The sequence below is a fragment of the Puntigrus tetrazona genome, chromosome 13, assembly GCF_018831695.1.
Source record: "Puntigrus tetrazona isolate hp1 chromosome 13, ASM1883169v1, whole genome shotgun sequence".
Classification (NCBI taxonomy): domain Eukaryota; kingdom Metazoa; phylum Chordata; class Actinopteri; order Cypriniformes; family Cyprinidae; genus Puntigrus; species Puntigrus tetrazona.
Genome location: NC_056711.1, coordinates 1,894,970 through 1,920,625, shown reverse-complemented (window position 1 = coordinate 1,920,625; position 25,656 = coordinate 1,894,970). Strand labels below are relative to the sequence as shown.

The following is a 25,656-nucleotide window of genomic DNA, read 5'->3' as shown; positions in this document are numbered from 1 at the left end:
CACACACACACGCACACACACACACACACTGACAGGTCGAGCTAAACGCGCGCGTGACTGAAGTTTCAAAGCGTCTCTGCGCGTCAGCCGAGCAGCTCCAAAGGTAAGATCTCCTCTCATCTCACGCGCTTTCATGTGGTTTCGGTTGTCTACGGAGGGGAAAAAAGCAAAAGCTTCAGATTATTTCGAATTACCCGCGGCTTTGTGGTTCCGTTTTTTCTCTCCACCATCAGAACTTCTCCCTGAGTAATTACAGAGACAGACGTGCGCTTCAGAGGCTTTCGACCACGCAGAAGGTCCAGCAGCTCCACGCATGTGTCCGCTGTTTATAGGCTATGTGAGGAATCGCTGTGAGCTTGATCGGGCTTGTATTGAGTGTGTGTAGAGATGTGTGGAGAAGCTCTGTAGAGACATGTCTGCTGTGTTTCTACTGCTGTTCTTTGTCCTAACCGTCTCTGGATGATATATGTGTCAACATTCACGATTCCCTCATTCAGTGCCTGTAGTGATACGGTGTGGGATCTGTGGCTTAAGAGCTGTGCTGCTGATGTAGGCAGGTATTGCAGGCTTAAATCCAGCCATCATACAGCCTTCCCTTTGATAGTTAAAGATAAAAAAAGACAGTACATAGATAAAATGAAGAATCAAATGGTGCTTATTTTAACATTACTTTACAGTGGAGCTTTTAAGACAATAGGCAAAGAGATCATATATGATAGTAAACTGTTAAAAGGTTCAAATATATATAAATTGTAGAGGACTATATAGTCATCCAGTCAAATGCTGTGAATAAGAAAGGCCCTCCCACTAGTTTGGTTGACACCCAAAAGCAGTAAACAACTAAACAAGTATCCGTCCGAGCTCCGGACATGAACTATTCCTCAGATCAGGTGTGTTGAGGAGAGCGTGCCATTTCCACCTGCTGGACATGAAAACAGGTGAATGAGAATATAACAGACACACGAAGGGAAAGGGACTAAACCTCAACAAAACACGAGATGCAGATGCTGTCCTATCGAGTCAAACGCAGTTGTCTGAACAAAAAGTTTCATTATGAACAGTTCTGCTGAAATGGGTGCTTTCACGGGACGCACTGCGTAATAAAAAGTGATGCAGGATTATTATGTTGTTTGCTGACTTTTACTTGTGGTTTTGTTATTATTTGTTGCATTGAGATGTTAGACAGCATGTCTATATTTCTATGTTCTTGAGGACTGTGCGCTCACACGGCTTTTAAAATGATCTTTCAATTTGCTGTGCTACTATCTGAAATTCATGTGCTGCTTTGAATAATTTATTAGCTGAATTCAGTGACTGAACAAATTCTAGTTAACAATAAAAGGTTCTTCTGAATGCATCGTTTTAAACTTTCCTCAACAGTTCTTTATGTTTTACAGTGCTCTCCGAATACAGAAAGAACCTTTTTTTGAAAGATGTTTGGTCACGCTTTATATTAGGTTTCATCAGTTGAATTGTTCTTGTAACACATATTACATGCACTTAGCATCATAACACTTAATTATGTATAATTACAAGCAAGCAACTCTAGGCCAAACAGCTGTAGTTAATTAATACTACTCAGTACTTACATGTATAATTACACTCTATACATTACACAAGTGCACATGAAAAGTGTAACCAAACACTACTTTTGAGGCTCAGGTTTGGTGGTGAAGGTGTAGTCTAATAGTCTCTGATGCATACTGCACACTGATCTGGAAACACTTCAGGAGTTTAGAAGTCGTCGTGGGATTGGTTGAATTCTACAGAGCTTCCAGGAGACCTGTGTGTCACATCTTCTTTAGCTTTCGCCTGGAAACAAAGATGCCATGACGTCAAACTAACAGTCCAAAAATAGTTACATATTCAATTACATATAAAAAAACAACAGAAGTATGGAATATGTATAAAACAATTCTATTACATATTGGGCTACATGTTTTTATTCTTTGTGTTGTTCTGCATTTGCTGCAGTTTACTTGAGAGTAAATCAGTTAAATAAGGATTATGGGATATTAGACTGTTTCTTAGAACAACGCATGACTGTTTGGAGATTTTTTTTAGCTCAAGGTACCGGCTGGCCCGGATCTGTGCTCAGGCTTGTGATTCAGAAAACATAGTTTTTTTTTCTTTTCCTAATTGTGGTGGTGGAGTTCAGCTGCACAAGCTTTTACGTTGATGAGTTCAGTCATTCATATAGTTGTGTGTGTCTAGTGATAGATATACTGGTCCTTGGATCTGAGACGCTGGGGGAGACTCCAGCATCCCTGTGACCCCACAGAGGACAGCAGCCGTTCAGAACAGAGTGATGGATGCATGAATAATGTGTATAGTTTCCTTTGATGAAAAACAGCCCTGACTTCTTTTATGATGCTTGAATGTGTCTCAGCTTTTCTTTCATGTGTGGACTCCATGTGGTCATTGGTTTGGACTGTCTGCTCATTCTGGGCTTTAAGAAGAGTAAAAGCTCATTGATCTCAAAATTCCTCCCTAATCCGGGTGTTATTGTTACACCGAATGATTATAGCGGCAGAAAAACTAAAACTATATGTGGTGAAGTCCCTAGGGGGGTAAAACACAACACGAAACATGAGTTCAGTTTGAGTTCAAGTTCTTAAATCACCTGTTACAGTGAGGTATGTCATTGTGGCGTTTAATGAGACAGACTGTGCCTTTTCTGGGGCCCAGAAAGGTCTTTGGGCATCAGAAAAAGGTCTTTAGAGGGCATCAGAAAGTTGTCATAGCAACCAGTGCATGGATTTCCTACAAAGGTTGCCTCAAGTGCAGGAGTGGCATCTGAAGTGTGTCATGTTAAGAGCACATCAGATACATTCCATGCGGATTTATTTCTACAAAGGTTGCCTCAAGATGCTGGGAAATATATAGAGGAACACCAAAGAAAGCAAAAAAAAACACAGATGTATGTGTGTGTGTGTGTGTGTGTGTGTGTGTGTGTGTGTGTTTGTGTGTCTGTCAGAGCACGTCATGCATCACACGCCACAAACAATTTGGTTTCACTTTATTTTGATGGTCTCTTCAGCACATTCTGTGGACCAAGATCAACACTGCACCCACTAACTCTACTAACTCTCATTAGAGTGTTAGTAAAGTCTTACCAGACTGGTAGAGTTAAGGTTAGAATAATTTTGTTAAGTGCTTGCAAAGTTACTTTTAGTCAGTAGAATGTCTGTTGGGTATAAAAGCCCATTATTTTTTTGATACAAACTCACAATTCTGACTTATTTTCTTTCAATTCTTCTTATTTTCTACATTTTGAGATATAAACTTGCAATTGCGTGTTATAGAGTCAGAATTGTGAGTTATAATGTTTTTTATAATGTTTTATCCTCTCAAAATTGGACTTTCAAATTTATATCTCACAATTCCGAGAAAAAAAGTCCAAAAAAAAGCGACCATATATCTCGCAGTTCTGACTTTGTTACTGGAAATTGTGAGTTTGTATCGAGCAATTCAGCGAAAAAAGGTCCGAATTGTGAGATTGAAAGTCACTTTTTAAATTTTTATTCAGTGGTGGAAACTGGCTTCCATAGTTGGGAGACCGTCACAATAAAGAGTTATCAGATATAAAGCAGAGAGTCTAATGAGAGTTAGCTGAGATGTAGATGTAACATTACTTACTGTCAACAGACTGATCAAGAGACCATCAAAATAAAGAGATACCGACAATTTTAGTAGCTCAGCATTTTATTTCCCACATATCCGTCCTGTCAGTTACAGTATGGTTTGGAATAGAGTTAAGGGTAATGGTTTTTAGTAAATCAGGCCTATAGCTCTGTCGGTGGGGCCTGCAGACGGGTTGAGTTCAGAGACCAAGATGAGATGAGAAATTACTGATCTGCTGTGCTAGCTTTCATTTTGCAGCGGTTAGTCTTTGTTACCCAGAAGTGGTTGGGAGTGTGTGTGTTCAGCAATTGTGAGCTGCAAAATATCCAGAGAGCGTCATAAAAGCAGGGTTTAGGCAGGGCTGCCATTAAGAAACCAGTTGTATCCAGGACCGGTGCACAAAAATACACAAAGAATGCACAAAATCTGGATCCCTGAAATAAGGAATTTAAAATAACATGGTCTGATGAGCTATCTGTAACAGGACTGGTTTAGAGGTTTGTACAGTGTGAGTTGATACGGTCACGTGTCTGTAAAGATACCAATGCTTTTCATTATGTATGTTTACAGGAGGCTTAAGAGAACATTTGCTCAGATTTACAGTCCTGCTGTGGAGCTCAAGATGAGCAAAGCAACTCTCACTGCTCTCTTTATAGGTAGGTGTGTTTATTTATTTATTTATTTCATTCATTAACTATGTTTATGAATGAAATTTGTTGCATTTGTTGATTTTTCACTAAATTAACTTCTGAATCCTGAATTATTCGTGACAGTCCTGGCTGACTAACACACTTCCAGCTGTCATGTCAGATATCATTCCTCCAGTTGGTCTTTAAACATGTCATGTCTAGATTTTAAATTGAAGGTATATAGCATTTAGAGTTACTTTTGTTGATGAAATGCTTGTCCCAAAGTTTCGTTTTGTTTTGGTTGGGGGGGTTATGTCATCTCCATTGATAATTAAGTGTGGTATCCATGGAAAAAAGTGTTCATTTTAGATATATATGTTAGCTTTGTGTGTTTTTATGGCATTTTACATGCTCAAGTGTCAAGCACTGAAAGCCACTCATATGTCAAAATAATAGCTGAAATTACACACATTACTCCTTTAAACATCAGGGAGGGAGGAAAGAACAGAGGGTTTGGGAAATAAGGCCCATGTTTGCTGTTTTATTGCTACTTTCTTCCTCTAGAAATAGTCCTTCAGAGACTGTAAAAAACCTGGATTATGTTGTCTCGTATTATGTATGATGTTCTGCATGACCTCTGTTCCTAGCATTTTTACTGACGTCCAGTGGAGCAAAGCCAAATGAAAAGAATAAAAAGCCAAAACAAGGTAGCAGCAATAAATATGTCGATAGCAATATGCATGTTTGAGACATTTTTCACCCAACTATCTTCTACTGACATTGCCTCTGCTTTTCCAGTTGTGCCAGCGATACAGTGTGATGTACGGGCTGGGAAGATCAATCTCTCAGAGTTTATTGTTAAGTGTCCAGCTAACTGTACGGAGTCCAAGGAGAAGGTGTATGGGACAAGTGTGTTTGCCTCCATATCCAGTATCTGCAATGCTGCCATTCACAGGTGAGCTCAAGCTGTCTGTGAGACCCGGTGGTCACTCGGTGTTAATGCACGATCGGTTTTAGGATAAATGAAAATACTATGCAAATGATTGATCCCTCTTGATAAAATCACACATTGCTAATCACATTGTTAACCCACGTGACACCAGCTCTTGCACCTGCGGAAGTTCTTACGGCCCCAGATGACTTTTGTAGTTGTTGGGTTGCGACAAGCAGCTTCTTCAGAGATTTTTAGAACATTTTAGAGGCCATCCGTGCGGGAAACCTGTATATGTTGCTATGGATCTACCTCAGGAAGGAGAAGATGGCTTCCAAAGACTTCCCTGAACATCTGTCATCTGTAGCGTCTGATCGTCAGTCATCTGTTTCATGGTTGTTCAGTATAATCACAACATACTGAGAAGTTTAGAGAGTAGGAGATGTTGGATGAAGGCCTCATGGGTCAAGTTCTGACCCTATAAAACCTGATAAATGACTAGAATAACATGGGTGGATCAAAGGGAAGCTGAACAAAATGTGTGTGCTTCTTCAACAAATAATGTCTGCTGAGGAGGTTGTGTTAGTTTATCAATAGCTATGATGTGTCAAGCAGTGCACGTGTGGGAGATGTATGCAGACAGTAAAAGGCAGATGGCATGCATTTAGTTTGCATGCATGTTCTTATTCCATAGACCGACCTCATCAGGCTAAAGATGCCATTGGAAATTTATGTCACATCATTTCAGCTGAATTGATGCATCCAATAGCATAGCATTTGAACGCATTTCTAGCATTTTGTTTCTTTTCCTAAATATGTACACTAAGCTGTTGTAGCTACCCAAATCAATACAGATCCTTTAGATAAATACATCTCACATACATGGTGTTTTTGCTGTTCTTTTGTCGTCAGTGGAGTCATCACTAACTCTGGAGGAAAAGTAATTGTGATGAAGATGGCAGGACAGGCGACCTACAAGGGTAGCTTTGCCAACGGTGTCCGATCTCTGTCCTTACCCAACTGGAGAGAATCCTTTTCTGTCTCAGGTAGAGCAGACCTTACTCTGAGCAAACACTGTTGGAAAACACATGTACAGGCAAACAGGCTCCATATATCAATCAAACAGAAAATAAAAAATACGGAAATAGAATATAACTCATTCTCAGCGTTTTTTAAAAAAGCTGTCAGCTCAAAAAAAAATCATTTTATTAAATACTACACCTGGATCATATTCAGTACAATTATAAAGCAAATATGCAGTACATTGCTTTCATCGTGAAGATCACGAAGGCTTCTTTACCACTTCCTGGATTGATATTTCACTCTGTAACATTAGACAGTTTTGATTTAAATGTGGCTTTATATGCATTTGCTAATGAGATCGCTCCTTGCTGTGTGGTTGATTGAGAGATTCTCGAGTCCTTCAGGAGATGAGTAATAGTGAAACAGTGAAAAGCTGGAAAATTCTGTGTTTGGCAGGGAAAGAGTTAAGACAGTAATTTCACAGGATGAGTACTTCTCTTAACATGCTTAACTTTTTTTGTTTTATAATTAGTGGATTTATAACTTTTGGTTCTGTGTGTCAGTGGGTAAACCAAAGAAGGGTGTCATCTACCCATCCACTCTAGTCTTTGTACCCTCAAGACCCACAGCAGTAAGAACAGGTAAGCAGTGTTGTTATGTCATTATATCTTTCCTCTAACTTAAACAGTAATGCATGGCACTAACAACGCCAAGATCATGGGTTTGATTTCCAGGGAATTTAAAATAGCTGAGCAATGGCGGACTTAACCAATAAGTGAGGTAAGTGAAATAGTATGCCGTTCTCTGACCAGACGGGATCAGTTGACATGGTCTCTGCTGACATTCAAGGATGTCGTAAAAGAGTATATAGGTTTTGTGAAGGAACCCCATACCTGAAATTTCCTTATGGCCCCCAAATCACTACGTCTGCGCCGGTAGCTGAGTAGACAAGGCAAGATCCAGCGAATGTGAGCTTCTACCAGGGTCAATGAAGAAAAATGCAAACGCATGCATAAGGATCTCTGTCTGACAAACACTGCGCAGCAGGAGGGCCTAGAGTAGTGTGGGTCCATGTTCAGAATCTGGTAAACCAGTAGCAGCTCATCATCTATTCACATTTCCTTGATCCCAAGATGATGTCAAAAGCCTACTGTACTCTACGGCGCCGCCGGTGACGGAGGCCCTAGAGACGGAGCCCAGCTCCACTGCAGCTCCACCCACAACCACTTACGTGACCACACCCATCACCACAGCCCCTCCCACCACCACATCAGCCAAGCCACGGACCACTGTTCATAAACCCCGCGAGGCAGGTGAGCCAGTCTTGTACACATCCGAATAAACATAAATTGACTGAATCAAGGTTTATTACAGTAAAAATTCAATGCAATACTTTTATGCATTTGTTCATGGCTCAGTTTTTCAGTACCCTGTCTGGATGATACGGATCAGGTTCTCTCTCTATCCATCCCTCTGTTTTCTAAAGCAGCTTCTTTCTTTCTGATTTAGGCAGCATTCACCCGTATTTCAGCTCTGTTGCACGTAAGTCAAGCAGGCATGTTGAATCTCTCTCACGTGGCACTTCTTGTGGTTTCTGTCCTCTGTCATATAATTTTATTCAGGCTCTCTGGGTGTGTTTTTAGTGGTTTACAGAACTAATGGTCTCTTGCAGTTTTCCTTTGGTTCTTTGTTTTCGTAGCAACCGTTTGTGTCTTTTGGGGTGTAGATGGTGTTGGCCCATAAAAAATCACCATGAATCGGCATTTTACTTCAAAAATATGACGTTTTTCGGAGTAACTAAGATATTCAATGCAAATTCTTCTTTGGAGCACCAGTTGTTTCAAAGGCAGAACTTATTACTTATGACTTATTCTTTTGATGAAGAATTCAGATATTTTTATTTAGACTAAAGTATCATGACTTTAAGGTATCAGTGTTTCAGTACTTGTTTTCTCTAAATACTGCATGTAGGACAGTCCCAGAGCACCCAAGGAAAGGGTCCCATACAAGGTGAGTTCTGCTTTGACACCATCTGTAGTCCACACTTCCCAAGCCCTTAACTCTAACCAGAACATTTGTCTAAAGCATTTAGAGGCAGCTCCGTCTATGCCAATAGGTTCTCACCCCGCACAAACACAGGTAATCCACCCTCCTTTTACTCTGACTGTGTGTCCTGTCTTGTAATGCTCGCCTGTTTCTTTGTACTCTAGGAACAGGTATATTGTTTGGTATTTGAAATATTGCTGGTGATTGTTTCTGTCCTGAGCTAGATGAGTGTTGATCTGACTGCCTGTTTTCCTCCACTATTCCTAGCTATCTCTCTGTTTGCCTCTTTAATCCAAATATATAACGGTTTCACCGTCTCTATATATCACGCTTCCTTCTGCCAGGTGGTGGTGCTATAACTGTGAACCACAATAGCGACATTCATCCAATTTGATTTAAATCAAGACACTTTGTTTCCCATTTGTGTCATTAATTTAGTTCCTCACCATGGCAACACCGGTTGAAGATTAGTTCACAGTTTAACACCTTCAGTGTCTTGGCATCATGTTTAACCACGTTTGGTGGGGATCACGTGAATCTGTTTTGGAAGGTCTCTACAGAGCCTCTACTCCATGCCCATTTGCATAAGCTTTGCCCATGACTAAGAATGCATTTACACTGCAGGTCTAGATGATAAATTCAGATTTTGTGACTATATTTGATTTACTAGACGACATGCTTTTAAAAGTGACCCGTATCCGATGTGTACCTTTTACATTGCACTTTGCGAAACTTGGCTGAACTGAACTGAGTGTAATTTAGGTGTTTTATTTAGGGTTGCAACTAACGATTATTTAGTGTAAATGAAGCCTAAGGGTGCATGCAGACGATATATCAGTCTATTTTCTCACCATGATCAAACCATTTTCAATTTCAGAGGTCTGTTCACAAATTCATTTCTTCACGCAAATGGAGAAATTAATTTATTAATTAACAGTGCAGGAACCTACCCCATTATTACTTACCTGACTCCTCACCAGAAACTCTGTGCATTGTCCTGTCTTCTGTCTTCGTCTGTCTTCAGGGTTACCTGTTGCAATGTTTTCTTTTGCCATCTGAGATAAGTTTGTTTTGCATACAGAACATGAAAGGCACAGTCTTTGGTATATCACATTGATAGATCAGCTCAGACCATATGTTGTTAATTTACACGTATTGTGTTCCTTCAGTGAAGTGCAGCTTGTCTTGAACGTGTTTGCATTTTGACGGCAGGTGTGCACAGACTAGAGACGGGCACCACGATCCGGAGACAGTCACAGTCAGGTTTGCATGACTCATTCATTCAATTCAGACATCACTCAGTAGCAGCTGCGATGCAGGCTCGAACTCTTGCTTTCTTCTCTCTTGGATGTTTTTACATCTGTTTCACATTGTTAAGCAGCTTTGAGTCGGGTGCAGCCGCAGTCTGAGAGGAAGCAGCACACGGCGCAGTCTAATCCTGGTAAGTATCTGCAGATGCCGTCTATTAGCATGTGCGTGTCTTCGCAAGTGTGCTGAAACACACCAAACAACACAACTGACGGTCCCATGCTCTTTTTCATCAGACGGCTCAGGTAAAGCTTTGTCTGAAATTAGCACCTCCAGAAATAGCAAGGCTCCCAAGTAAACATGCTCAGATCATGCTTGACAGTAAATAAATAATGAGTAGATCTTGGTTATATTTACTCACAGCTTTACCAGCTTACTGCAGGGACATCAGGTAAGTTAAAGACTAGTTAAAGTTAAAGACTGAATACTAAGATGCACTGTCATTAACTGAGAAATCCAAATGTAAGAGATAATTGTGCTATTAAAACATTCAGCATCTTGTTAGTCTGAAAACAGATTATATTGAAGCCAATCTTCCAAAATCCAATCTTCCTACCCTATGATGTAATAGTGTGGATAAACACTGCCCTGCAGAAGATTAATGCCTGCCGTTACCTGATTTGCCCCGCCCACCAGTTCCACAGCACCGCCTGTTTAGCCCCGCCCACCAGTTCCACAGCACTGCCTGTTTAGCCCCGCCCACCAGTTCCACAGCACCGCCTGTTTAGCCCCGCCCACCAGTTCCACAGCACTGCCTGTTTAGCCCCGCCCAAGTAGCAGTTAGGTCTACGTGTACCATCATCAACTTCATTTGATTAACTTAATTTTTTTTATTGAAGTGCCAGACCACGTCAGTATGAACTTGGTCCTTTGCTCACCTCATTTACACACAAGGCACAATTCAATGCAAAAAAATTAGAAAGATTGAAAATTAAATTTATGCATAAAATTAAATTTATGCATTTTATTTATGCATTCATCTGTTAAGGATGTAATCTGTCAAACATACACAACTATTAGCCAATCACAGGATTGCTCATTTACTTCCAAGTCTACAATCCTCACTCACCTGTAGAGAGAATCACTGTAAAATATAAAAACTGACAGTGCTGCTGGACTAAATCTCAGTGCGTTAAAGAAATGACCCACTAATGAACAACAAAATTTAATTAAAAAAGGGAACATAAGTTAACAACACAACAAAATAATAAAAGAGCAAACATAATGAAATAAAAAAATAAAATAACATAAAATAAAAATAAAAAAAACGAGAGATTCTTATTTAGAAGTCTGCATCCTCTGCAGGTCACAAAGAAGATCCTATTTTCGAACATCAACAGTTTGAATTAAATTAAAATAAATTTGACCATTATTCTTAGTTAAACGTAAATTGTTGCAATATGCTTATGACTCTTGAATATAATTCTCAGTTAACCGAAGTAAACCAGGCTTGATGATGTATGCAGCCTGCAAATGCAACCTCCAGGTTATGCAGTCTTCCATTTGAGAAAAAGCCATCAGATCACAACACAACGGAAATAACGCAAAATAAATGCTCCCGGCCACCAGGGGGCAGTAGTGGCAGTGGAACATAGACACTTCATATAGACACTACATATGTGTAGTCGATTTTTAAAGGTTCAGTGTGTTTTTACTAAACGTTTTGATATGTTTATGCTCCGGAGATTATGCGGTTGATAAAGTGTGACTCTGAAATAAAAAATAATACAAAATGCAGCTTTTAGCCCATATCGTACCAATTTTTGTAATTTTTTGTGTGTAAAAAACTGTGGTAATAATTAAATAAATAAATAAATAGTTTAAATCAAATGTAAAATGTTACTTTTATTTTAATTGGATGAAATTAGTAGCTAGCAAAATACGAAAACAAATAATTAAAATCGGCTAATGCCATTAATGCTTGTGAGATATACAAAGGAATTATTTTATCAGGAGTTGACGCTCATTATTGAGCACACATAAATCTGAAGTAAATTATATTTAATTTATTAATTTTGAATACATTAATATTAAATGGTAGATACATACAAACACGGAGCATGGAAGAAGCATTAAATGCATCACAATATCAACCTCTAAACATTAAAAGGGATTAATATAAAATATTTACTTGCTGTATATACATCTAAAAGTCAATATGATATCTTGAAATAATGTATTTTAAATAGTTTTTTTGTATTGTAAATATCTCCCTATCTAGCACTTGCAAGAAGAGATTGGCCACACTCTGCGTACGCACGACCTGATTGGTTCTCTGGCCCCAGAAGACCAACAGGTATCATAATCATTATGCAGATGCTCGTCCGATTCAATAACATAACCCTCCATGATTGAGCAATAAATAAGGCATAAACTAAGATTAAATATCTTTTTAAATTCCAAGTGAATATTCATAAACACTTCATAATTCGTGCTAATTAAAATCTGACATGAGGCCCTACCATCACTTTCTGTGTTCAGATAGTAGCCACTCTGTGCCAAACACAGGCTATAAATGGAGCAGGATGAGTACTGGTGACCCCGCAGGTAAGGATTTCATACACTGATGTTAAATGTTCGGCTGTTTATACAACAAATCCTAGAAATGGTGAATAAAATGAATCACATTAGCCACTATTTTATTCGCAATAGAATATAGAGTACATAACAAATGTTTAAACTGAGAAACCCGACACTTTTATCCACTAAATGAACTCATTTCAAAGTTGATGCCTGCTACAGGTCTCAAAAAAGTTGGCACGGGGGGCTGAAAAAGCAAGAACTTTTAAAAAGATCCACCTGGGAGAACATCTAGCAACTGATTAAGTTAATTGACATCAGCTCTATAACATGATTAGCTATCAAATCTGTGAAAGTGCATAAAAAGATTGTGGAACACTTTAAAAACAACTTTCCTCAATGTCAAATTGCAAATCTCATCATCTACAGTAACTTCATCAAAAGATTCAGAGAAAGTTTGGGGAGAAATCTCTCTGTGTAAAGGACAAGGCCAAAGGCCAACAGACCTTTGTTGGATGCCTGTGGTCTTCAGGTCCTCAGAAGACATTGCTTCACTCATCAGTGATTCTTTCATTGACATTATTAGATTGGCCCAGGAATACTTTCAGAAGCTCCTGTCGGTAAACACAACCCACCGTGGGACAACTAAAGCTCTAACATGCAAAAACAAAGCCATATTTGAACATGATCCAGAAGTGCTGTCATGTTCTGTGGACCAAGAATTAATTCGCAGTAGAAAAGTGCTCTATGATCAGTAATCTTGTTGAAAATCACAGACGTCATGTCCTCTGAGTTAAAGAGGAGGAAGATCTTCAGCATGTTATCAGCATTCAGTTCAAAAGCAGCATCTCTGACGGTATGGGGCTGCAGAAGTGCATACAGTACGGGCAGCTTGCATGTTGAATGCTGAAAGGTATATCAAGGTTTCAGAGCAACATATGCTTCCCTCCAGATGACGTCTATTTCAGGGAAGGTCTTGTGTGTTTCAGCAGGACAATACAAAACCACATACTGCAGATATTTCAACAGCATGAAGAAGAATCTGGAGTCCTGATCTTTCACCGATAGAGAACATCTGGTGCATCATTAAACACGTCAAAGACGACCACAAACTTTATCAGCTAGAAACCTAGATCAAGAATGAGACCAAATTCAACACCAAAACTCATAACTCATAACCTTGATGGCCAGATGTCTTTAAAAGGTTTAAAAAGAAAAGGGAGATTCTGACCCCATGCCAACTATTCTGAGACCTGTAACAGGCATAAAACTTAAAATGAGCAAATTTTGTGGATAAAATTAAAAATTGTTTCAGTTTAAACATTTGCTATGTTCTATTATGATTAACATATTGACTTATGTGTTTTCAAATTCTTTTAGTTTTCATTTTATTCCAATTTTATTCAGGTTGTACGCACACACACACACACAAACACACACACATATATATAGACAACCCAAATGGTGAAGTATGTACAGCGTGTGCCAAATTATTAGGCAAACTGAAATTCTGGTCATATATTTTTCCCAAGAACATTTTACCAATCCTAAACCACATCAATCTTAATAACTACTACTGATTTTGTATTTAATCATATATAAGTGATGATTGAAAGGAAGACTTAAAGTCAAAAACCCCTTATATTCAGGTGTGCCAAATTATTAGGCATGCTTTCTTTTTCCAGATAAAATAAGCAAAGAAAGATTTTTCATAGGCTTTATGGACAGATAAGTTGTAAGTGACTGGAGGAACAGCATCACATCGTCTTGAAGACTGTTTGAAGACTTTGTCTTCTGGAGACTCCAGGAAGGTTTCAATTCTGAAAAATGATGGCGCTTGAGACTCAATGGATCCTGATGATTTCTCACCTAATTCTTGACATTAATTCTTAATTCTTTTGCAGTTAACGTGTTTTTTTTACGTGCTGATCCAATGAGCATTTCACTGCCCAATGGTCATTCCTTAACTTTGCTAGTTCTATTATTGCATTAGTATTGCGTCCTTCTCATGGGTATTTACGGATTTTTTACTTTTAATCTTAGTTCAATCTCTTTCTTGGCTCATTTTATCTGGAAAAAGAAAACATGCCTAATAATGTTGCACAACTGAATATAAGGAGTTTTTGACTTTCAGTCTTCCCGGACAATTATATATCACTTATATATGATTAAATACAAAATCAATAGTAGTTTTTTTGTCGTGGGATTGTTCTTGGGAAACAAATAAGAGCATAACTTCAACTTGCCTATTCATTCGGCACACACTGTATAGCCCAATTGCTATGATGATATCAGAAACAGACATGTGCTATGCATACTATGTACTATGAAGGCATAATTCAGATATATATACAACACATTAATCTGAATTATGCCTTTATAGTACGTAGTATGCATAGCACATGTCTGTTTCTGATATCACCATAGCGTCATCTCAATGTACACAGGTTCCTACCATATCTGCTGCTCATTTTCACACTGCGTTTACTTCCTACACATGGTTTAAATAGGCCATGCCACTAGCTTTCAGGTTACTTTCATGCCAATGTGGGACCCATATGATATCAAACACAAGGACGTATTTCTGCTGGAGCTGTTTGATTTTAACTGTATCGTTCATGTCAGAAAATAGGTGGTAAGCTGCAGGTTTTGTACTGCTTTTCAAAGCTTTTGATTGTTTGGCTTTCTTTTCCTCACGTGAGCATTATGGGCATATTTTTCATAATGCACTATGCTAACTAACTGTTCCTGCCAATGCTGCCTTTATTCTCCAGCTGTTGTCCCAAGGCCTGATAACACAGAATATGAGCACTGGCTGTATAACTTTGGACAGTATTGTAAGTATTCTGATTTTATTTTGGAATAATACTTATGCCAAAAAGTCTATGCAATGAATATATGTTATACATGAGTAATAACACGTGTTCTGCATGAACATGGCTTTCTGCAAGGGTTTCCAACTGAAATAACATTATAACCTTGCTTGAGCTGCTTTGCTGGTCTTAACTGGTTTAAAGTGGTCTCCCAACATAGTCAAGACGGTCTGGTCCAATGCGTCTCTCTGCCTGACGTACAGTGTGTGTGGACCGCACACACCATATAACTACAGCGTCTGTCCCCGTGTCTGGACTCAAAAGAGTCTTTGTTGGTTATATGGCATGCTGTTAATGTTGCTGGACTCTGGTTTGTCCCACAGGGTCAGAAATCCAGGGTCAGTTGATTTTTGTGTTATTTACTAGAAAAAAAACTGCCCTTGTCCCTGACTGGTCTAGATTTCCTTTCAATAACATTTTGCTAGATAGCTTATTTATGTTTCGTCATTTCTAATAATACATGCGTTGGTATATTGGAGGTACCTTTGGATACACTAAAAAGAGCATCTCATTTAGTAATTGCTATACCACAACTCATGCCTGGATTAATGAGAAGAAACATGGCATACGCCAGTCCTCACAGCTTCATTGCATATTTATTTAAAGCATCAGTTGTGATGGCTGTGAAGTTGTGTAAGTGTAGTGAGAAGGGCTCACCATCGCTTGAGCCACTGTGTCTTTGTGAAACTGGAGGCCTGATTTGTGTGTACATGATTTTTGTTTTCAGCTCCGGCGCCAGAAGAAAACAAGCCTCCATCTGAGACGACCAGCAATGGAGGTGTGTCAAAGGCACAGGCGCATTTGTATATTAAAGCACACAGTTTTCTCATAGTGTACAATATTGCTATATATTAATAAATTATTTTTTCAATGATCATGATGCATATTAATTAGTTATTACTGTCACAGAGTCACTTGCTGGGTCAAACCCATTCGAGTCAGGTGAGGCATGTTTTTTGTTTTTTTGGCACATGGGTTCATTTGACTTTTTTTGCCTATATGAAACGTACCTATTCATACAATTCACAGCATTTTCACGCTGAAATAACAACATGTCCTCCAACCAAATCCCTTAAATATGACTTATCAGAGCGTACACTACAATTGCACCTATATCGCCAACAGAACTTTTTCATATTCATATTTTCTACTCTTTTATCTGTGTCGCAAAACATTAATTCATTAATTTAATGCCCCCCTAGAGGGTGCTCAACTTTAAAATGTGAAACAGTAAAACACCAACGATTTTCTGCCGATTCTTTTTCGCCTGTGTTTCATCCAGAGATTTAGCACTCAATCACAAAGTGTGCCTCCTACCATAAAATAGACTTGTTTTCATGTGGTTCCTTGTATCATACTGTGTCAGTTGTCTGTGTCAGATAAAATGTCTTTAGGTCCACTCACTGGACATTTCCTTCAACATGCTAAACATGTAATTGTGCAGAAAATATTTTTTTAATGGGCCTGGGTTTCTTTACTGCATGTTCATTACATGTTTTGCAATAAAAACTGAAGTAACTAGATTAGCAAAACCTGTTTCACAAGTTAGCACTTACATATAATTAATCATAGTAGTGGTAAAAGTAAGCGTGCTGTCAGGGAGAGGGCTCAGAACTCGACGGACTTCCAAGTCCAGAGTTTTTTCCTCTTGTCCTGTGAAAAGCGGACAGGGCTCGGCGTCCGACCCGATCCCTGAGTCAGTATGTTGTGAAAGTCAGTGTTGTTGAAAGTCAGTATGTTGTGGACCCATCAAAATAAAGTCTTCTAATACTCTAATGACTAGTAGTGGTTGCAAAATTACTTACTGTTCTAAAGTGGAGTATCAAAATAAAGCATTACCTGTAATTGTACCATCCTCTCATCTTCCAGGTTTCAGAGCACAAGGACGCAACCCAACTGCCAGAGTTCCTGAACTCATGTCTCAAGGAGATCCAAGTACAATTCCTTTGTGCTTCTTCAGAACTTTCACTGATTGTGAGACCGTTATTTGCTTCCTTTCACTCATTTTATTCCCATCTTGTCTTTGTAGACTGTAAAGTTGATATTGCATTCCTCATGGATGGCAGTTGGAGCATTGGGAAACGTCGTTTTAAGATTCAGAAAGACTTTCTTGTGGAGGTTTCTCAGGTCATTAATGTGGGTGTAGCTGGATCCATGATGGGCATCATTCAATATGGGTAAAAAAAACCCCACTCAAATATGTATTAATACGAATAAGTGAGTGACTATCACATGAAACAATGGCACTAGTACTGGTAGATATTCATAAGTTAAATTTGGTTGTAGCATAACATCAGCATGTCATTTCTGATCCAGGGATGATCCAGTCACAGAATTCAGTCTAAAACAGTTCTCCAGCTCCAAGGATCTGAAGCCGGCCATCAGCAAAATAGTCCAGAAGGGTGGTCTGTCCAATGTAGGTGAGTGACCTTTAACCCTCAACTATGCCCTGAAGGCCAAAGAGCAGAAGTCATCACAGGATCTCACAGAATTTCACCGTTTGCACATCTCTGTTTCAAATAAGATCTAAATCTGAGCTGGGAGCTGTGGCTAAATTACAGGGCTGGTGCCACTCTGTGGTGTTTTTGTGTAAGCTGACCAAATGCCTGAGGTTTATCCAACCTAGAGATTAGTTTTTCACATTGGTTGTATGGTTTGTGTTATAGATAGTGTTTCACTTTAATATAACAGTGGAATCCTGTAAAAAAGCAGCTGTCTTCTCTAGCAGAGCTATAAAGTTAAAGATAGCCTGAGGACACAACATTATCTGCTTTGATGAATCTGGTTGGATGATGTTTAATCAGGACCATAGCCCTTCATCTTCTGTATATGATTTACGCAAACCTGCTTGTTTGGACTCTGAAATCCCTGAGGGCTGCAGTGACCCCAAAACTATTTGGGGCACTGAAGTCACGCGCAATATATGAATTTCAGATAGCAAAATTTTAAAGCAAGTGTTGTGTATTGTAGAGAAAGATGATATACCATTCTACATATTTCAGTGCTTAGACTGCAATGTTAAAATAATAAGTCTAGTGTTGAAATATAGGCATTTAGTTGTGGTAAATGCATCAAGCTTGGTGAACTTGATGAGAACGGACTTTCATGCAACCACTAAACATAATTAAAACTGATTGAAATACATTAAGCATGAATTTTATAGTGAATAGTGAAAGTTCTGTTGCATATGAGACACACAGATACAGACACTTGATCTAAAACTGGAAGATACTGCATGACTTTTTAAAACATTTGGCACCATAGGTTTGCCAGATTTATAAATGGTTAGAGAGAAAAACAACAACAAAAATACACTAAACAATCTTTATCTATCATATGCTACGTAATTTTACCTGAAATCAGTCAACTTCAACTGACCAGAACCTGTAGACTGGCTCCAAATCTCAGCACAGACTGCAAAATGGGGCAGAAATCTGATCAGAAGTCATGTAGAGTTTTCGTAACCTTCATGCACCAACATTCAGGAGCTTTTAGGTGTGCCTTGCATTCCCCCGTACTTTTTTAGGTCCATTTAATGTAGCATTTGTATAAGTACGGAAACTTGAACAATCAATTACAAGCGCTGGAAACAAAGATAAAGAGAGGTTTTGCAGGTTGAGTAACTGCTGCATTGATAGTTTTCAGAGTAGCGTGCTGCACTATTGCCTCTTCCTGAAGTCCTGGAAGCATTTAAGGAAAGCATTTCAGGGCAGAGACTGGACCCAAAACAGTGCTGCAATTGAAACACAGCACTGAGAGTGTTCACAGGGAGGAAGGTCGATGGAACTGTAGCTGTTTTGTACTGATTCTGGCTCTGTGGCCCTTTAAGGAAAGGCCCTCTCCTACATCAACAAGCATTTCTTCAGTGATGCTAATGGGAACAGAGGTGGGGCGCCCAACGTGGCTGTGGTCCTGGTGGACGGCTGGCCCACTGACAAAGTGGAGGAGGCCTCCCGTCTGGCCAGAGAGTCAGGCATCAACATCTTCTTTGTCACCATAGAAGGCCCAGATGAGAATGAAAAACAGAACGTAGTGGAAACCAACTTTGTGGACAAGGTATAAATAATAATTAAAGTGGGGTGTACAGTTTGACACATGCCAGAATGTCATGGCTAAAGAGCGCACAGAGAGAACACAGAGACGTTTATTTGTTGTTTTGCTTTGTAGGCTGTGTGCAGAACCAATGGCTTCTTCTCGCTTCCCATCACCAGCTGGTTTGCTCTGCGCAAAGCCGTACAGCCTCTGGTGAAGCACGTGTGTGACACGGATCGTCTGGTCTGCAGTAAGACCTGCCTTAACGCCAACGACATCGCCTTCGTCATCGACGGCTCCAGCAGCGTGGGAACCGGGAACTTCCGCACCGTGCTCCAATTCGTCGCCAATGTGACACAGGAATTTGAGATCTCAGACACGGATACTCGTGTAGGAATCGTGCAGTACACGTACGAACAGAGGCTGGAGTTTGCTTTCGGACAACACAACAACAAACCGGATCTGCTGAACGCTATCAAGCGTATAAACTACTGGAGCGGAGGTACCAGCACCGGAGCCGCCATCACGTTTGCTGCAGATCAGCTCTTCAGCAAATCCAAACCCAACAAGCGCAAGATCATGATTGTCATCACGGATGGGCGCTCTTACGATGACGTGCGGGTCCCGGCGGCGGCGGTACATCGTAAAGGTGAGTGCGGCAGAATGCAGTGGTCCCAGGCTCAACGCCTGTGGTTGTTTCTGGAATAGTCAGCCAGTACGTTTACATGGATGACAATATTTAACACAATACTCTGATTAAGAATCTACCATGTAAACAGATTTCTCATTATTCCAACTAAAGTCAACACAAATCATTATTGAAGTGCATTATGTACATACTTATTCACACTATTAGCGTTGTGTAGGACTTTTTTTTAAATTTTGTGACAAAATAAACACACAGAAGTGATCAACCGTTCGACATCAAACAGAGCACAGTTTCAGCAACACCATCATCTCGTACACTGTGTACGTATAGAATGAGAAATAAATAACTGCGCTTTCATAATTAAAAATGAAAACCCGTAAATTGCATCATAACAAAGATGAACTCTGGAGAAGACGTTGGATGATGGCAGAACCTGATTTTACCAAATGCAACTCATTCCTGAATCAACATCTTTGTTGACCCTGAAACAACTTTGGGACTAGCCAATCAGATTTGAAGAACCAGTTTATAGTTTTTGTGAAGTTTAGGTTTACAATCAGTGTATGGTGCTTGTACATGAGTGTTATTCATCTGTCTTTTTTTATTTTAGGGAGAGCTCATGGGTAAGGTTAGCTTTAGGTGTAGTGATGTGGTCAATACTACATTTTTCGGCGTAAAAAATTTTGTTCCAGGGTCAACAAAACATGTTGACTTGGGAACACATTTAATTCAGCAAAATCAGGACGTGCTCAGATGGCGTTGCATGGGGGTGTCATGACGCGTGCCATTAATCATTCTATGTATATAATGTAAAATGAGAACATGAAGGGAACGTTCTAAAAGCTTCTTCTTCTTCTTCTTCTTCCGCTTATCCGGGGCCGGGTCTACGTTCTAAACGCAACTCATGCAAATGCCTTAATTATAATATAGTCATATTAAGAATAAGGTAAATAATCAGATTACTCATGTTCATGTAAACATAATCAGTGAATGCTTTATAGAAATGCGGTTCCAGGATCAGCCAGAGCTGAAGATCCAGAAACATGGGTAAACATTAAAAAGCAATCAGGGTCATATTCTGGGCCCCAATTAAGTGTTGCTTAATATAAGAGTACCCATGTCAATGTCCTGATAAGCACTGCCTACATTTTTGAAGCGTTGTTCTCTCCCGTCTCTCACGTACCAGGTGTGATCGCATACTCCATTGGTATAGCCTGGGCAGCACAGGAAGAGCTGGAATACATCGCCACCGACCCCAACAGTGACCACTCCTTCTTCGTGGATGAGTTTGACAACCTCTACAAGTACGTATCAAAGATTATTCACAACATCTGCAACGAGTTCAACTCCCAACCGCGTAACTGAGTCAGGCCTCCCGAAGGAGATCATGGAATATCACCAAAAACCCAAGGAGTAAGTGCATCACCACACAGTTAGTAATACAGTGTTATAAATGTAGCATACTGTAATTAGAAGCCTTACTTTCTGAATAAAAACCTTAGAGGACAACAGCATGTCCAGATTTGATTTTTTTTTTTGCAATTTATAGAAAATACAGTGTGGAAATGGTAAAGACAGGAGTGTATGTGTTCAGTGATTTTGGATTAATGTGTGATGGACTTCACGGAGTGACAGATGTTCTGGCGTGGATCTGCATAGATGGTTTTAGTTACAGACTATTTATATTTTACATGCTGAACATGAGAATATGGAAAAAATATAAGTAATAATATCTTTGTTCATATGCAAAGCTTTTAGATTTAAGATGTTAATAAGTTACAGAGAATACAACCACATTTAATGAAAAATGGCAATATTTCAAAGGCTCATGTTGTGTGGTTTCTCCTAACTATTTTTATCAAAATGGATTCTTTTTCTTGTCAGTTTAATTTTGTATTTGTATATATAAAAATGCTTGTATTTTTGTCAACTGATCAAATATTTTAATGCAGTTTTTAATAAAATGATTATTAAAAACCAGCAAATTCACGTTTTTGGATGGAAATGTACACTGTGTGGAAGAGAATATCTTTTGTATCTCTTGCTAAAATGTTGACAATTATTTTGGGTAATTAATGAAATCTGAGGGTGAGAAAGTCCTTTTGTGGCTTTACGGTGAATTGCTCTTTTTTTCTGACCCTTAGGACTCGATACATTAATAGACATTCAAGGCGTATGCTTTTGCTTGTATGTCCACAGTGGCCCTCTATTTTTCAAGTAGTAAAATTGGATAATTGCTACTGCTGAGAAACAACGTGCCTGAGAGTCAGTGTCAACGTTTAAAGGGGTCATATGATGCAATTTCACATTTTCCTTTCTCTTTAGACTGTTACAAGCTCTTGATGCGTAAAGAAGATCTCTAAAGACTAAAAAGTCTCAAAAAAATGTATGATTTGTCCATACCCCCATCCATTAAATAAGGATATGATCTGAGAAGAAAGAGCAGTTCACCACAAAGCCCTAAGAGAACTGTCTTGTCCTCGAATTTCAGGTATTTCTTATTTTAGGTACTTAATATGGCACTAACACTTTTGGCCTTAATTTGCAATATTGTTTTGATTTGAAAATAATCTGCTACTTACTATTTAAGCGTGAGTTTTGAGCAGTGAACACTAGTGCTGTTGTTGTTTGTTGTTTCTCCGATCACAAATGCAGATATGGTGTTATAATTACGAGGCACGATGCAACGTGACGTGTAAAAAGACAGCAGTAAGTCTTGACAATCAGTAGTTGTGTCTCCACTGGATGCAACACATGCCTCGTTTGTAATGTGTCGTAAAGCCGGGAGGCTGCATCGTGTTATAGTAAGGGAAGTACTCTCAATTGTAAGTCGCTTTGGATAAAAGCGTCTGCAAAATGACTAAATGGAAATGGAAGTAACATTTTTGTCAAAAGCTTGAGGTATTCAGCCAATCACCACGCACTGGATACCTGGCCAATCAGAGCCCACCTCACTTTTTAAGAACGATGAGCTTTGTACAAATTAGAGATCGAACGATGTATTGTTTTTTGTGTGTTTTTTATTGTAAAGTTCAGTACTATTTTTATTAAAAATTGTATCCAGTAATTGAATCAGTTAATCGGTTTCAGCAAGTGTGGTCCAACCTAGCTATCTGTAAAATTTAATATTGGTCGATCTCTAGTACAAATCCACCAGTTTCAGAAGGCCAGGCTTAGAATAGAAATAATATGTTTTTTGAAACATAAACCAGATATACATATTGCATTACACCAAGTTTAGTTGTTTTTTTTTAGCAACATCACATGACCCCCTTTAACGAAATCATCCATTTGTTAGTGAGCAGAGCACGTACGTGTCATTATTTAGTCGTTTGAAATGCACTTATCAACCGTAGCGACATCATTTCCTCATAATCTTCAGCTGGGATGTTCCCATGACAACGCAGCAGGGTCTCCGTCAGCAGATGTCACTGTTCAGAACATAAATATAGAAACTTGTCTTTTTGTTGTTGTTGGGAGAACTGTTGCAAATACAAATACAGTTATGCCCGGCTCAAGTCCAAAGTAACAATGGGATAAGGATGATTTCTTTGATTTGGAAAATGCCTGTGGACCAGTTGATTGGCACATTCCTTACTTTAGACATTCTACTAATTAACTCTGTGACTACATGTCAACTAATTCTCATTAATTCACATCTACACGTCTACTAACTCTCAGTGTAGACTGTTGGCGTAGGTTTAGGGTTAATTGACGTATGCTTGCTGTTTCTGATAGTATGTAGTATGCTGTGAACCCATCAAATAAAGTGTTAGAAGATATCAAGCAGACCATCTACTAATACTCTAATGACGTGTAGTTCAGAAGTTACTTACTATTAGTAGAATATTTCAAATATGAAAATGAATGGTTACTGAAAATGTAATGAGACAAATACATAGAAAAACCATGATAACGTAGGTGAGAAATGACAATGGCCCTGTTGAAAAAAACAGCATATGCTGGTTAGCTATGTTCTGAAGCTGGGATGTTGGTTTTAGCTGGACCTTCGCTGGTTCCTAAGGATCAGAACATGGCTAGCTAAGGACCAGCTTACTGTAAACCAGCCAAGGACCAGCACTTTGAAGTTGAAGTCTTGTATTTAGTCCTCATGTTGCCATTGTCTTTAGTTGTGTAACCACTGTTTTTGAGTTTGTTAATGTTTTGGTCCATGTTTTGTTAATTATGCATTTGCTTCCTTTTAGGTGTTATTAAACTCGCTCCAGTGGACTCTGTTAGGTTCAGAGAGCATCTCAAGTTTTAATACAAACTTTCTCACATTAGAATTCTACAAATTCTTAAATGGTTTGTTGCAAAATACTAATATATATGTGGCATTACAAAGAAACCTCGATATGAGGTGTTGATATTTGATATGATGTAATGCAAGTCAAAACTGCAGAACGTGTCCCATCCACCATAGGCTCATTTATTGCTGCAAACAAGCTTTGAGTTTAGATGCCATAGACTGTAAGGGGGAAAAGTCCCTTGTTAGCTATGTTGAAGTACACACTGAAACAAATTTCTATGACATCCATTTATATTTTAATTCCTGAGACAAAACACATTGTGAAGGATGCTGATGATGACTACAAGCAAACAATCTTAACTGAATTATACTAAAATAACCAGTGTAGTGTTTTATGTCGAAGTTCTTTTAGTTCTTTTGTTCCTCTGTTTAGTTCCTGTTTTCTCAGTTTCCTCGGTTACTAATTATTCCCTTCTTAGTTACTATGGTTACTAGTTTACTTAATTATCTTACTGTGTATTTACACTCTTGAGTTGCTTCGATGTCTTGTTAAATATTTTCTTTGATTTTTAAAGCTGTTGGTGAGCATACGTGCAATTTTTTCCTGACGTGTTTTGGCCACGATTTCTATATTGCTTTGATTCAAAGTATCTTGAGAAAAACACAAGAAACTGATGTCATACACCGATCGGTCTGTACATGCAAACAAAGCCAAAACCTAGATATTTTAGGCAATAAGGAAATCCTGGCCTGCAGGACGCGTCTAAATTCAGCAAATATCCACAAAGTTAATTATAAAGATGGATTGGCAGTTTCATGTAGATACACTTGAAACTTCAAGGGTTATAAAAAGTCAGCATTGTCACAGATCCATCACAATTCAGTAGCCCAGTCGTACCTAGTCGCTTGAGGCTAGTAGCTAGTAGCCTAGTAGCTACAAAATCAACTTATTGTTATAAATGTAGAACTATTGCTTCTACCACAATTACTTTGTTCTATTAATAAACCTCCTGAAATTACTAGACAAACACACCTATGGCCTCAAGAGAGCAACAGCTGGAAGAAAACAAAGCTAGAGGTATTTTACATTGCATGGAAGGAGGCATGCATGTGCTGGAGAACCTTCCACCACGCTCCAGTATCCTGCCAGGTAGACCCTCTGAAGAACACTTCTTTCATTTCCTAGGACAGGAAGAACTGAAAAACAATTCACACTCGGTGTGATGGAGAACATTACCAGATGCTTCCTTCTTCTTAATTTTGAGAACTATATTAGAGCTCTACTGTACAGCAAACACCAAGATACACTACAGTAACCAGTAAAACATGAGAAAGAGTTCTTGAATGTCACTAACTGATGGTTTATTCAGAACACTAGTTCTTCATTCACCATTGACATCTTTCACACATTGGTCCTTGCCTTAGTATCTTCTGTGTAAACGCAAACACGTCCCGGGATTGATTGGTTGGGGACCTAGTAACGAGTAACAGTCCCAGAACGAGTTCTGTGTGAACAGCCAATGCTGTAACGAACAGGTCATGTCATGTATTGTATTTAATGGTTATAATGGGAATTGTATTGGTTTTAATGGAAAGTATAGTAGTGTCTGCTGGTATCTGATGGATTCTGTTGGGGGAAGTTCAAAAAGGAACTTTGTAATGGTTTTACTGGAAGAAGTTAATGGTTCATAATGACATCATTGTACATATTGTACACCTTTTAGAGTTTTACTTTAGATGTTGATGTCCTTAAGATTATATAGTTGTCGTAT

The 25,656-nt window shown here is 38.9% G+C and overlaps 1 protein-coding gene across 6 annotated transcripts; it reads left to right on the top strand.

The window, feature by feature from the left end:
- Positions 1 to 21,589, top strand: vit (vitrin). Of its 6 annotated transcripts, none has more exons than XM_043255153.1 (23): positions 1 to 103; positions 4,195 to 4,280; positions 4,901 to 4,960; positions 5,052 to 5,208; positions 6,097 to 6,230; positions 6,771 to 6,848; positions 7,341 to 7,520; positions 7,717 to 7,749; positions 8,179 to 8,217; positions 8,293 to 8,346; positions 9,466 to 9,516; positions 9,635 to 9,694; positions 11,783 to 11,857; positions 12,043 to 12,108; positions 14,856 to 14,918; positions 15,682 to 15,732; positions 15,864 to 15,896; positions 16,824 to 16,889; positions 16,984 to 17,131; positions 17,271 to 17,374; positions 18,784 to 19,010; positions 19,122 to 19,635; positions 20,822 to 21,589. In XM_043255153.1, exons 2-23 carry the CDS (start codon positions 4,247 to 4,249, stop codon positions 20,998 to 21,000), a joined length of 2,406 nt encoding a protein of 801 aa, XP_043111088.1. In that variant the 5' UTR covers positions 1 to 103; positions 4,195 to 4,246; the 3' UTR covers positions 21,001 to 21,589. The 6 variants fall into 6 exon arrangements, with proteins under 6 accessions (XP_043111088.1, XP_043111087.1, XP_043111092.1 ...); XM_043255152.1 differs by having other exon boundaries at positions 9,632 to 9,694; XM_043255157.1 differs by lacking the exon at positions 6,771 to 6,848 and having other exon boundaries at positions 9,632 to 9,694.
- The last annotated feature ends 4,067 nt before the right edge of the window (positions 21,590 to 25,656 follow it).

Coding starts and splice junctions, on each gene's coding strand:
- vit (XM_043255152.1), top strand. CDS start 4,247: ATGAGCAAAGCAACTCTCACTGCTCTCTTTATAG. Junction 4,281..4,900: donor TCTCACTGCTCTCTTTATAG/GTAGGTGTGTTT, acceptor CTCTGTTCCTAG/CATTTTTACTGACGTCCAGT. Junction 6,849..7,340: donor ACCCACAGCAGTAAGAACAG/GTAAGCAGTGTT, acceptor CTTGATCCCAAG/ATGATGTCAAAAGCCTACTG.